The sequence below is a fragment of the Acanthisitta chloris genome, unplaced genomic scaffold (genome assembly GCF_000695815.1).
Source record: "Acanthisitta chloris isolate BGI_N310 unplaced genomic scaffold, ASM69581v1 scaffold677, whole genome shotgun sequence".
In the NCBI taxonomy this organism is placed as follows: domain Eukaryota; kingdom Metazoa; phylum Chordata; class Aves; order Passeriformes; family Acanthisittidae; genus Acanthisitta; species Acanthisitta chloris.
This window is the reverse complement of record NW_008680692.1, coordinates 48,930-63,738: the sequence shown is the minus strand read 5'-3', so window position 1 is coordinate 63,738 and position 14,809 is coordinate 48,930. Positions and strand designations below refer to the sequence as shown.

At 39.2% G+C, this 14,809-nt stretch overlaps 1 protein-coding gene across 1 annotated transcript in view; it reads right to left on the bottom strand.

Annotated features, from left to right (window-relative positions):
- The window catches only part of KIAA1328 (KIAA1328 ortholog), a gene marked incomplete at its 5' end in the record, with an annotated part of 31,321 nt that overhangs the window by 1,207 nt on the left and 15,305 nt on the right, over positions 1 to 14,809 (bottom strand). The window contains one exon of the mRNA XM_009077773.1: positions 7,669 to 7,853. Within this exon, the coding sequence (XP_009076021.1) occupies positions 7,669 to 7,853 (185 nt within the window). The remainder of the gene's footprint in view (positions 1 to 7,668; positions 7,854 to 14,809) is intronic.

Genomic DNA, 14,809 nt, shown 5'->3' with positions numbered 1-14,809 from the left:
GATGCCTCATTCTTTTCTGGCAAAACCACTTTCTAGGTTGCCCTGTTACACGAGATCAGTTCAACTCAGTTGAAGGAACTGGCATTTCCCTTTGTTGAACCCTTTGTTGTTGGGGGTTATGTCAAAACATTTTCACAACCTGTTAAGGTCCCCTGAATACTGTGTCCTACCCTCCAGCATATCGACAGCTTCCCCAGTTGGTGTAGCTTGCAAACTTGCTGAAGGTGCATCCTGTCCATGTTGTTAATGTTGAGCAGCTAACCACTATCAACTGGCTGCCAGCTGGACTGAAGACAAGCTTTTGAGACTGGTGGCCCAGCCAATTTTTAACTTGCTCTCTTGAGAACTGAGTTTCATAGATAGGATTTAGCTAGACAAATGGCATACAGGTAAGTCAGAAACAAGGTCAACAGGAAAATTAGGAATCATCTGATCTACTACACAAAAGCCTGCAGGTATGGGCTTTTTCAATGCAGCCTAATTAGTTCTGTCCAACCAGCAATACTGAATTAAACAGCTAGTATAGGGAAAACCAGAAGTATCAGCAAAAGTTAAGCTAGTGTTTAGTTCTTTATGTAATTGTCATGATTAAATATTTCTCAGCTCTGTGAACAGCAACAATATCTACCATGCATGCTGAAACGTGAAGCAACACAAGGTTGTTGTAATTTCAGCTTCAGTGCAAAATTTATAGATGTCCAAGGGATTAAGATTATTTAAAATACTGCATTGATTTAAAATTTATAAAAATATATAGAATCTAGTAAAACTACATGTTTTAAGGTGCATTTTATGGAAGCTAACAAAAAAGTGAGTTCTTATCACCCAGCTATAATACATTGTGCTTCAGTACCATGCAGTGAAAAAATCTCGCCTAACAAAGAGTTAATTATCAGTGAAGGAACGGTTGGAAATACCATGGGGATATATGCTGATTATGTGTCCCTGGTAACTTGATAATGTGCCAATCCATGACGAGAAGAGTGGGTATGCATATAAAGACTGGAAGGCTCTTGCTTAGACTTTTGGCTCTATGATTGAATAAGAGATATTTAGAAATCATTTCATGTGACAGTGGAATGAAGCAGTTGGATTTTAAGAAACTAATACCAAAGCAATAATAAACTGGTGAACATGAAAGAATATATCCAATTCCTAATACTAGAAAAGGCTGGCACACTGTCAACATACTACATTCATAGCAAATTAGATGAATTTCTGCAAAAAAGAAAATATATGGACTCAGAAGTGGTCAACACAGCCTCAAAGGGACTGTTCAAAGACCCAAGTTTGAAAGTATTACCAGCACTACAAACAGAAAACAAGAAAAGGAACTAAGTAGTAATATACTGAGGCTGTTAGGCTGCACAGACATAAAAGCAGGGGTAGCAAGAAATCCTGCATATCTAAACAAAAAAAATGTTTAAAAATGTATCTGAAAAAGGCATGCAAGTCAATTCAGAGAAAAGAAACACCAAAGAACAAGTGAATATATGAAGAGGATTAAATCAATAACGATCCCCAAAATGTCCAAGCTAGTAATAATTTCAAGACATACTATGAGAAAAAAATAAAGGAAAGGACAATTGGCAAGTAGAAGATAATGAAGACCCTGTTGATGTATAATACCTGCCTATATAAAGCTGATGAAAAGAAATTATCAAGGGGGGAAAAGATACAAAGTCTTTAGTCTGAAGGATATATATTTCAGGGCTAAAGGGAATTAGTTAATGAATTTATGAAGTGACTGGTAATTATTTATGAAAAGTTATAGAGAACTGGTGTGATACAAATGACAGCAAATTAATTAGATTCGCAGGTGTTGGAAGACAGTATGAGACTGGAAACATTGCAGATGATCTAGAGAAGCAAGAAACAAAGAAAAAGAATAGACACATTCAGCCTTGGAAAAAAAAAAGAAAAAGCTCTTACATGGTGTAATAATCTAAATTCTGACCCAATGGAAAGAACCTGGTGTAGCAAAGCATTCCAAAAAAAACAAACTAGCAAGGCAAGCTAGTCCCATAGCAATTATGAATGTCTTCTAAATGGTGATGTTAAGAATACTATTTTCAATTTGGCTAACTTGGTATAAGAATGATTTAGAGTAGACTAAAAAATCATTTGAGAAAACTCAAATAGCTGTATATTTCTCCTTGAGAAGCAGAGAACTAAAACATTAAGAAAGTGGGGAAATACAGCAGTCTATATTTTCAAAGTGTAAACACTAAGAATGAAAAGATATGGTTGAGGCTGGTTTAAGCAGCAAGGGATGAAAGTAAGCAAAGAGAAATGTAGGTTGATAATCATAAAAGAAATCTTTATGACTTGAATAATAGTAATATTCATAAGACTTAACATTTATATAGTACTTCACATCTTCAAAGCACTTCACTAATATTAACTAATTGCTCTATTCCATTGTAGGGAAGTCTTCCCTCAAGGCAAGAAGTTCCAGATCCTGAATCCCTAAGAAGCTACATTAGAAAAACTACTGAAAAACAAACACTATACAGAAAAATCAGCCCCTGGAAAAATACAGGGCTAAAATGAGCTAAAATAACTTTCGCTCTCTGGCTTTTTCTTTTACATAAGGAAAGGAAAGGTATGCACAGTATACAATGTCATGCAGATGTTATACCCAAAAAAGAGATGCAAAGGAAAAAACAGTTCTTTCTTTTGTTTCAATGCAGAGATATTTCAGGAAGGGGTAAAGAGGAATACTTGAAACAGAAATGTAGAGAAGTGCCCAATATTTCATAGTGCAATGAACAGAATCTAGTTTTTAGCTTTCCAGCCCCAAAGCAAAAATTTTCCAGAGCAGAAAGGAAGAGAAACATGCATTTCTGTACTCCAGTGCTTTTTAACTAGACAAGTTGTAAGATTTTAGCACACGATGACATAGCTTGTGGTGACACCAATAAAAACAATTTACTACTGAAAAGATCTAAGACTTCACGACTGCTTCAACTGCTTAAAGTTTTGCTGGAAAAACTAAAAAAGTTTGACTACAAGACACATACACCTGCTAAAGCACAGGAATAAAAATTAAGGAGCAAACAGAAATAGGAGACAAAAAGCAACAGTGAGAGAATAAAAACTGATTGCTTAAGTTGTAAGTAAGTTTCTGCCCTGAAAAGAGAGCAAAGTGATCCCTTCCACTTCACAAGGTGATGGGACCAGGTTAACAATGCTCTTCTCCCCATTACTAAACATCTTCGGGAGGAAAGGAAAAGTGGGTTTGTTAGGAAATCACTTTTTCCAAACTCACTGTACTCACAGCAAGTGAGCAATCTTGTGGGCAGTAAAGCCTTCCACCATTCCAGAATGGGAACAATTTCCTCATTAATAATTTTAAAGCTGATGCAAGTGGGTATGTTGCTCTGGAGGAACACTACCATGAAGAACATCATTCCCCTGATAAAGCCACTATTCCCAGTGGTACAGCAAGATAATACAGTGAACCCAAAGGCCCATATCAGCATTGGCACTGCACTAAGATGTGCTTGGATAGAGTCACCACTCTGAAGAACACATAATTTAAATAGACCAGAATAATCAAGGCATGGGAAAAACAAACCCCTGTAGCAATAGGTCAGCATCTACCTGTCAAGACATTTCCAGTTGATTGTGTCTCTCTATACAGTATCCAGCACTGCAGTGTCCTGACTAAAAGGCCACCGTAAGGTATGTGGCTAAGTAATATCAAGTTTCATGGCTCAAGACATCATCTTCTTGACTTTTTTTCCCTGTCCCGCACTGTACTGAAGCAGAAATCCCAGGTAATCAGCAGATGGGAATAGTCAGCAAAACAAGCTGGCTAAGTCCAGGCTACCTAGAATTACAAACCTTGACATTGTGTCTTGGTCATCCCCAAAGATGGAAAAAACACTTTACAAGTATGTGTGTATGCTTGTTAAAGGAGTCCAAATATATAACAGAAGGAAGCCAATTAAAAAGGTACTAAATACAGAAGACTTCAGCTTCAGTGATTAGTGCTAGGTAATTAGCCTTGTGATAAACAACTATTCAAATCAGTAATAGATCTGAGGTTGTTCCACAGCTTGAAAGCATTCCTCAGAACTTTATCCGGTATCACAGTGAGTGCCAATGCTTATAAGTCAAATTTTGCCATGCAGCACTACATCTTCAAAGAGAGCAATCCCAGTAAGTGTTTGTGAAAGATACCCACCATCTTCAGAAATCATGCTGACCACTACAATCACTAAATCAGAATAGGTGCAGCTCAGTTGCTATATGCAATATCCTGATGCAGCTTGTAACTTCTCCTAAGTGCTACTGAATGAATTGAGAAGAGGCCAGGCTGGATTTTTTACCCTGAATCTATGGAAAATAAATTACTTTTGGGGGAACTATTCCCGTCCAAGGAACAAAACCCATCATCCAGCTGTGAAAAATCTCAATTTCATCACTACAGTACTGAGAAGGGGGGGGAGGAAAGAAAGAGGAAGAGAGAAGAAAAAAAAAATGATAGCTGAAAAAAACATAAAAGAAAACCATCAGTGAAAATTGCCCCTGAAACTTTGCAGAATTGTAACGGCTTTCTCTTGCTTAAATTGATTGGTGTAGCAATGTTATAAAATGACTATTAGGATTCATTGTGCACAACAGAAAGTGTGAAATGTCAGCAGACTATACAGCAAAAGTAATGGGTCCTGAACCTCTGTTAGTCAAAAATGATTTTGTTTCAAATTAGAAATTGATTTTTTTGGACACAAGCCCTTTACAGGCTTCCAACTTTTGTAGCTGTGCCTTAGAAGAGATTAACCTCAGCCACTGTTTGGGTCCAGGCTGATGATACCCTTTTGAAAGTTTCTTCACAGGGACTGCTTTTTAATGTTGCTACGGTCTTAACCAATAACACAAGTTATTTGTTCCTTTGAGAACTGCACCACATTTCTTCTCATTTTGCCATTTTCTTTATTTTTATGCTGACATATACAGCAAACTGGCTGACAAGTTAAAATAAAAAAAACCCTACTTCATAATTGAACCAAGGATTATGTTCAAGGCTCAGCAGTGAAACATCCAAACTGCTTTTATTCCCAACCTTTTCTCTTCCTAAGAAAGTCTGCTTCTCTGCTCCTTTAGTGGAGATACTAAACTAAGGACAGGATAGGTTCTAGGAGTACAGACATCCCCATGTGGCAAAATAGCAGGTTGTGATGGTGAAGTCGTCACTTGAGGAGGAAAAGGATGCAAAGATTACATTTAAAGAGCAAACCCTACTGCACTTATTCTCACTGCTTGTTGGGAAAGGAAAACATAAATTGCTGAAAAAGCTTTTGGAGATTAAAGGGTGTCCTGATCATTCGTAAACCACAACAGCCTTATTTGGCATCCAACATGGGGCTTGAAGGGTTGAGATAACAACAGATCTGACCAGAAAGGGCTGGGAACGAATTTGCTATAAGCATTTGCTGTATTAGGTCCAGAGCCACTGGTCACAATGTTGTTTTGTTGGTTCACGTGCTTGTGGCACCTCATTCTGTATGTACTTCTGTACTTGAACTATGTGCTCCTTGCAATGTTTTATTTTAGAGAGGGGAGGGGAATAAGGATTGTTTTGTTGTTGTACTGTGTGATATCAGCATTTGAGATGATAACATCAAGTGCAGCTGAATTGTGGCAGGATGTCACTGCCCAGGTAGAGAAGCTGGGTGTAAAAGTACATCGTGCAGATGCACACGTACCCAAGAGTCAGGCTACTGAAGAACATCACAACAATGAACAGGTGGATCAGACTGCCAATAGTAGTGTCTCAGGTGGATCTGGACTGGCAGCATAAGGGGTGAACTATTTCTGTCTCAGTGGGTCCATGACACCTCAGGCCATCAGGGAAGAGATGGAACATATTGATGGGCTTGTGATCAAGGGCTGGACTTAACCATGGATGCTATCTCCCAGGTTATGCATAATGGTGAGACATGCGCTGCAATCAAACAGGACAAGTGGGTAAAGCCTCTGTGATACGGTGGATGGTGGCTGAAATACAAATTAGGGGAGGCCTGACAGACTGATTACATCACACTCCTGCAAAACCTCCAAGGCAAGCACTACATGTTTATCATGGTAGAAGCTACTACTGGGTGGCTGGAAATGTACACAGTGCCTCATGCCACTGCCCTGAACACCACCTTGGGCTTTGAAAAGCAAGTTCTGTGGCAACATGGAACCTCAGAAGGAACTGGATCAGACAACAGCACTCATCTCCAAAATAGCCTCATAGACACCTGAGCCAAAGAGCATGCTACTGAGTGGGTGTATCATATTCCCCACCATGCACCAGCCTCTGGGAAAATTGAGCAGTACAATGGATTGTTAGAAACCACATTGTGGAAACTTCAAACATTGGGATCTACATTTACCAAAGGCCATCTGGTTAACACTTAAAGTTCTACCAATTTTGCTGGCCCTGCCCAATCAAAACCTCCAGGTACCACAGAAGGGGATATAGTCTCTGTGGTGCATCTGAGGAATACACTAGGGAAGACAGTCTGGATCAGTCCTGCCTGAAGCAAAGGCAAACCCATCCTTGGGATTGCTTTTGCTCAAGGACCTTCATACATTTGGTTGATAATGCAGAAGGATGGGAAAGCACAGTGTATACCTCAAGGGGATTTGATCTTTGGGTGAGGTAAGTAATGTCAAATTGTATAATAGTGGTTGCTGAATGATACTGTCACTGTATGCTACAACTCCCATGGACTGCTCCAGATACACCTGTCATGAGCTCTTGATGCAGCCTGGGACGACCAGACAGCACACCAGCCTCCCTGCCCTGAAAGACATTTAGGACAGCTGGAACCCAGCGACATGTCCTAAATGAACTCAATAGACATCCTGGAGGGACAGCTATTGACTAAGGGAATGATATCCATGCTTGTGTGTGTATATGTATATATATATATATGTGTGTGTGTGTGTGTGTGTGTGTGTGTGTATACATATATGCTTTGGGAAGGTGTAGAACCTGGACACAATATAGATGGAATACAATAAGGAGTGGATAAAGTCCTGGTGCTGGCCAGGGTTAACTTTTGCAGCAGCCAGGAAAGGCACACTAGAACCCTGGGGTTACTCTATACTCCCTCACATCATGCAGAGGGGACAGAGGGGATAGAGGGTACCCTTGGTTCCAGGGCCGGTTCGGTTGGGCGTGGTGTGTGCGAACAGGCAGCGCTGGGTTCCTCCTGTCCTTGTGGTGGGTGATCACCTATGTCTCGTTCACCTGTCTTGTACACTCTGTTATTAATACAGTTGTTACTTCATTGCTTTTTCTTAGTAAATTGTTCTTATCTCTACCCATAATCTTTACTTTTTTGTGCCTCCAATTCCCTCCATCCTGCTGTAGGGGAAGGGAGTTTGGAGTTGAAACACTAAATCAGGGAATACTGCTCCCAAAACCACGACAAAGGCCTATTTTTTTCCTTTTCATCAGAACACCAGCCAAGATCACCACTTATTATTTGAAATATATTTTATTATTTTAAGTGTAGCTACCTTCTCTTAGGTTATTTTAAACAACTTCCAATCCTCTCCCTTTAATTCTGCATTTTACTGGTATGCTTTTATACACACATATTTAAAACTTCTAAATACCACCAGCACACTCATGGCTCTGCAATACAGTATGTTTGCCCTTACCTTTCCTGGACTTGGTGCCTTCTCTTTTGGTTTGCATTGGAAGGATTTGCTCATCTTCCACATTTGCACCAAAACCAACCATCTTCTTCCCTGAACTGCTCCCACGACTGCTCCCTGGTGTTCTGGAGTTTTTGCCTACTGGAAGTGTCCTCAGAAAATAATCTTCATGTTTCAACGCCGGGACACTGGAAGGAAAGAAAGACCATGCTATTACATGATGTATTCAGCCCATTAACACTACACCCAGCCCTCTCCCTTACTTTCACTCTCCAGAAGCATAAACAGCATGCTGCTGGTCGAGTTCTTGTTGAATCCCTTTATAACTTCTGACAGCAGGACACCTAAGGCTTGAAGAGTTACCAGCCCACTTTATCAGGATGTTTTGTTTATCAGCAGCCAGCAGCACTTTGATAATTGTATTTGGACTTTTGTGGCATTGGCCACATTCCCTAAAGCATTAGGTCCCAGATTTCTCAAAAAGTTAGGACAGGACTAGCGGGATGAAGATATGCAAAGTACTTTGTCCAGTATAATGCACCAAGGTTGGAAGAAAGAGTAGTTTAAAAATATGCTCATTTTGCTAGAATAAAGGGGAAATAGAACATTATGTGAAGAGAAACCTGAAATTCTAGTTTACAAAAGGGAAGTAGATTACAGAATCCCAATCTTTTATGTTGGAAAGGATCTTTGAGATCATAGAATCCACCTGTAAACCCAGCACTGCCAAGGCCACCACCAAACCATGGCTCTAAGTTGTAGCTATGTTTTTTTAAAACCTCCAGAGATGGTGACAAGTTGATTCAAGAAGAGAAGGGATGAGAAGAGATAAGACAAAAAGAGGTGAGATGAATAAACAGAGGTACTATTAAGGAGGATAGAGCATGTATGACAAACTGGTGGGAAAGCATCTGGTGCACCAAGTACAGCAGCTTGAATACAGTAAGAAAAGTGAAAGTTAACCAGAATCATTATGGTTCAAGATGAACTTCAGCACAAGATCGTAAATACTGCATGGATAGAACTAAGAGGCAAATTTGGTAACGGGGAGCAAGCACGATTTCAGTCTCCCCAGACAAAGGCAATCTCAAAATGTTCTGGCTAGACAGGAGGCTATGGAGACCCATCTTTCTCTCAGTAAAGACAATCTATTGCTTTTAAATTCTGCTCTCTGGTAAACAACTACTGCTTTAAATGAGGATTCCCAACATGTGTACATCATTAGCCCCCATCATAAAAAGCACCCTAATTAAATGAAATTAAAAACAAAGCATGTTTGGATTATCCACATGAAATAATACAATTCATCACAAGATTATATCGATCTATTTGCAATCACAGAAGTGACATATGGCTTTCCTAACTTATTAGAAGATTAAACAGATCTTAATGGTTGGACTCGATGATCTTAGAGGTCTTTTCCAATTTAAATGATTCAATGTTTCTATGATAAATCCTTTTCTGTTTAAGCACCAATTTTTTATGACTGTCATTGTATTACTTCAGGTACAGCTTTGTGGAGGCTGAGTCACAAGAATCTTTTACCTAAAAGCTTACACTACTGAAGTAACTGTAGATCTGAGGGAAAAGCAGAAAATGATAGCTAAATTAAAAGTTTCAAATCAATGTGCTATATGAGACATTGTTTAATAGGGCCCACTGAGCCTGCTGGACAATTAGGATTACTCCTGTATTATTAATGCAGAACAGTATATAATAGCTTATGACCTATAATAACTGGCTGAAGTGTTGGATATAACTTCTCTGAATAACCTTCGTTTAGTTTAGGGCTACAAACCGTGTGACCACTAATAATACTGCAAAGTGTTATTAAAATTTATGGCAGACTAAATTAGTATCTTATTTGAATTATATGAAATTATTATCCTACTAATTCCTGCAACCCCAAGTACAGCAAGAGGTGGGTTTGGATTTCAGCAACTGCTTGAAGAGGCTTAAAGGTGCAGTACTTGACCAGATTTCTCTGATAACACAGGACCTGATATCCCATTTGCCTGTACTTGGATGATTACTGGCATTTAAAAATAGTGAGGTTGTCATTATTTGGATGCTTTCTGAGTTTTTAAAGCACATTTAATTACAACCTTCAGACCTCACGTGAAGACAGTGACCTTTGGCTCATAAATAAGGAGGTGATTACTTGACTGGTTCACTGTAATACCTTCTACATGGTGCAGTTACCTCTAAAATACTGAGTTGTGTTTTAAATAATGCAATGGTAGAGGCAAATTGAACAGAAGCAGACACCAAGGAAAAGTTACAGAGGCTAATTTATGATAAAAACCAAAAGCAAGTGTACTTGCATTTATAAGCCAAATAAACAATTAGAGCCTCACTGTTCGGTATTTACTTGAAGGCATCTCATGCTAAAGTTTTGATCAAGTAAGGATAAAGTGTCAAATCTTAAAATGACACTTAATCTGAAAGGTGTGCAGACCAACGAGGGATAGGGATAATGTAGAGCTATAAAAATAAATCAATAATTAACTATGTACCACAATTAAACAAAGAAAACATGAGAAAAAAATCCTTTCCGGAACATACTTACTCATTCACCTGTGGAATAATTAGTAGAATAAGTGATGTGACTATTGCAACCTGGAAATTTAAACTTAACATGTGGTCCAAAGGCATCAGTTATGTATAGTTACAGATTAAGCTACAAGAGAGTTTTCTCTCTATTTTCAAATCCAACAATCTACCGTATCACTCAAAATACACCATGATTAGTAGGACTTCCTGCAGGGCACCACAATATCCAACGAATTTTCATGCTATTCCCTGAAACTACAGAACAGAGAAGACTGTCTAGATAAAGACCTTATTAACCTCCCTAACCTACATACTAAGGCAAGAGTTGTAGAGTAGTGTCACCAGAAAAGAAGCAAGTCTCAGCATTGCTGCCTCATTATGAATATCGAAGTACACCACTAACAAAGGAAAACACACCTTGAATGCTCTTTCCATTTTGTCTGAGCCTCATATCGCGATATCCCTTCTGAGCATGAATGGCAAATTTTAAATGTCATTCAGGACCCATTGAATACTGCTACTATTTGCATTCTTTAAAAAGTAGAAAAACATTAACCTTTTGTTTTATTGAATTAAAATGCCATGGAAATGCTGATGTAGTCTTCAGAGACTGAAATACTTTTACAAAGAAGAATAGCTGTCATTTATTAGACACAAAGAACAATTACTTGATAGGATGCTTTCTGACAAAAAGCAGATTGGTATTCTCATCATAGAAAAGGCATTGTAAAAAACCCCAGCACAGACCTCTGAGACTTGAATAATTTAAAGCTGCATTTGGTGCAATTTGAATTTTTCTTTAGGGAGGCAAAGTTAAATACCTTTAATTTGTTCTAATTATTTCAAATTTGCAAGTTAATTATGGCTGATCATTAAATAACAAAAAGGACTATCGTCTCCATAGAGTTTTACCTCCTACCCTCTGCATTACTTAAGCTAGATTTTAGTATGCATGAATTAACTTTCTAAATAATCACACGGTTTGACTAAATGGCTCAGTAAAATGAGCTCTGATCCTCAGAATAAGCATTAATGGACATTAGAAAAGCTATTGGGACCCATGTTACTTACATTATAAGTATTTTTAATGGGGTCTTATTTACTAATCTTTATGTACTGTTCAAGTTAGGGCACCATATAGATACATTATTCTGCTTTAATAGAGGAAAGTCAGTTCTTCAAGATACTAAAACAAATGTCTACTTTGAGGTAACTAAATTCATTTTTAAACTAATGCAGGAAAACTCTGATAGAATATAACTTGTTTTAGCAGCTGATCCCGATGAATCAATCCAACATAATGGCAGCCTTGGTCTGCAAATGGAGTTTTGCAGATCTATTGAATTGCTAAGCAACTTAAGCAGCTCAGGCTCTTGCCAGAATTGTGTTTACTATCAGCATGTGTTTGCCCACAAGGTTTCGTCTCTTCCCTGCTCCATACCCAGCGCTCATCTGATGGGTTCCCAGTCACTCATCCCTGATTTGGATGCTCACCTTTCACTGATCTTTGATCTTTCCATGCATTTATCAGTGCAGATCAGTGGCATTCAGAGAATGTGACCACATTTTAACCACTAAGAAACCCAAAATGCAAGGCAATTCATGCCTCCAGTATGTATGTTCAACAGATGGCTGCCTTAATGGTACCCTACTGCACTCTGCTGAGGCAAGGGCTTGTGAGCTTAACCATTATCAGACTAACAGATTGCCGTGGTAGGTTAGCTCCAAAAGCAAACATGCTGGAATGTTATTTTCCTGTTCTGTAATTTCTGTTTTAAAAATAAAATAAATAACAGTTCATGTGTGCAATCTGCTGCAATTATATCAGGCCAAGAATGCATAACACTTAATGATGCAAAACTGGTGATAAGTAGACAACCCAAGCAATACGTTTTTGTAGCTGGAACCTGAATTGCCATTTCAGATGCAGTTTGACAAACAGACTGAAAATTGCTTCCCCACTGTCACTTTGGCTGGGACTGTTTTCAGCCAGATAAGCTTCCAGAGTCAGCTCGATTTAAAGCAGCACCATTACAAGTGCTGGGTCAAAGAATAACATGTCAACATATCACAGGATCTTCTTTTCAACAGGGATCCGAACTTAGATCAGTTTACATCAAGTTATCAAACTGCACTTCTGAAAACCACACATTCCAAAGTGGTGCTGTTTGGGAAGTCAGCTGTCTGCATAGCAAATCAAAAAAATATTTGCAGGGAGAAAAGAAGCGCTATTAGACTTTGAATGAGTGGATCTGAAAACAAATGGCAGTGGTCTACTGAACAACCACAACTTTTTCAGACCTCTCAAGCAGAGCTGAGGAGAAACATGTCAGGATGTCCAAACTAGAAGAACAGCACATGGGAAAGAGAAAGGAGACTGAACTACTCACTTCTGCTCTGAGTCGAGTATGCAAATCTACAGGAAGGCTGAGTAGAGCTGGAAGGGAGAGGTAAGAGGGTCGCAGGTGAGGAAGAGAAGCAGTGTGAACTTCAGGGCATTCTCTCATCCTTGAATGCCATCACCCTTCTGCTCCTCACCACAAAACCAATATGGTTTTGTCAGCTGGTGAACAACCTTAAAAACACTCTTAAAACCTTAAAACTTTTAAAAATATAAAGTCTATCCACTTGAAACATGTGCTAGGGAAAAAAAAAATCTCACCTTAACATTTTTTCCTCCCTTTAAGAAGCAGGAAAAAAATCCTATTCTAATACGGACATTGAAGACCATACTCAAGCCTAGAGTGAGATTTCATGGGCCAATTATGAAACCTGGCATTTTGAGGCTTATGTTAGATGCATCAGCATGTTAATGGCACTGCTGGGATCCAGTGCATGTTAATAAGAAACAGCTGCTTTCCTTTCTGCCGAGTGTGTTCATTTAAAGATTTGAGTTCACAGAGTCATAGAACAGTTTTGGTTGGGACCTTTTCAAGGTTAGCTGGTCTAATCCTCCTGCAATGAGCAGGGATATTTTCAACTACAGCAGGATACTCAGAGCCCATCCAAACTGACCTTGAATATTTCCAGGGATGGGACATCTACCACCTCTCTGGGCAACCTGTACCAGAGTTCCACCCCTATCGTGACGGAAAAATTTCATCATATCTAATTTAAACCTGTCCTTTCCATTGCAAAGCATGACCCCTCGCTCTGTTGCTATAGGACATGTTTAAAAGTCTGTCCCCAGCTTTCTTGTAAGACCCCTTCAAGCATTGAAAGGCTGCAATCAGGTCTTCCCAGAGCCTTCTCTCTTCCAGGCTAAAGAACATCAACTTTCTTCAGGACCATGTCCGCCTCCTTTTTCATGTATTTTTTTAGACAACGGGCAGGCAGGCAGAGACAGGTAGAGGAACATTTCAACAGCCAGTGAGAGTTCTGGAACTGAAATATAAATATTATCGAATCTACTTGTAATAAAAGGATTTTTCATAACAGAAAATAGACAGTGATTGCCTACAATCTACATGTTATCATGCAGACAATATATTGCTGGGGAGTGATGCAGAGATTCTATCTCTTACAGCACTCTTCAGGCTCAACACCCTCAAATCCAGCAATGCCATGGCTGTATCAGTTTTCTCTGTTGATTTTTTTTTCCTTTTGCAGAGTCTCTCTTGGAGAGACTGCATTTGGTTTAATTTTTCTCTCATCTTGGAAGAGTTATACTGGTAACTATGCTAAGAACTTTTACATATCTCAAGCTGTACCAGGGTACAGCAATCCACGGCATGGTTTCTACAGACTACTCTTTCAGAGACCAGTTCCTTCCCCATTCCCTCAGTGACTGGTGCTCAGATATTTAATTCCACCAGCAAGTACTGAGGCCACATATGCTCTTAATCAGCAATGACCTATTAGATCATACCAGCCATAGGTGAAACCCTGACCTCATTGAATCAATCAGAATACTGTCTTTATCTTCAACAAAGTCAGGACTTCACTTAATACACACAGTTAGAGGTCCATTTGTAGCAAGTGCTAAACTGAATTTCACCTAAAATTATATTCATGCCTTTCCTTTGAAGCCCTGTCCTTCCCCTGGTTTAAGTTCGTCCTGTTTCAACTCCCTACCAGCACCTTTCCCACATATCTGAATTTTCCTAATAAACAGTGAAATGAGCTGTGATTACTTTTCTCTCTACTTTTCTGAGTTCAAAGAAAATTCCAGCATAAAGGTTTTCAGACAGTCATAGAGAAATGGCCACAGGAAACAGACTGGCCAAGTTTCAGCAGGGTAAAATGCTGTGATTGTGTTTGGCCTTTCTTATAGAGCAGAGCAGCTGTCGTTCCAGCAAGCAGTGCTGTCAGCCTTCACAAAAGGAAGTCATGTAAATGTCAAGTCATAGGTATAAAAACAATCCTTCCCAGCATAAAGGTTTTCAGACAGTCATAGAGAAATGGCCACAGGAAACAGACTGGCCAAGTTTCAGCAGGGTAAAATGCTGTGATTGTGTTTGGCCTTTCTTATAGAGCAGAGCAGCTGTCGTTCCAGCAAGCAGTGCTGTCAGCCTTCACAAAAGGAAGTCATGTAAATGTCAAGTCATAGGTATAAAAACAATCCTTCCAAACAGCGTCTGTTGAAAAGCCT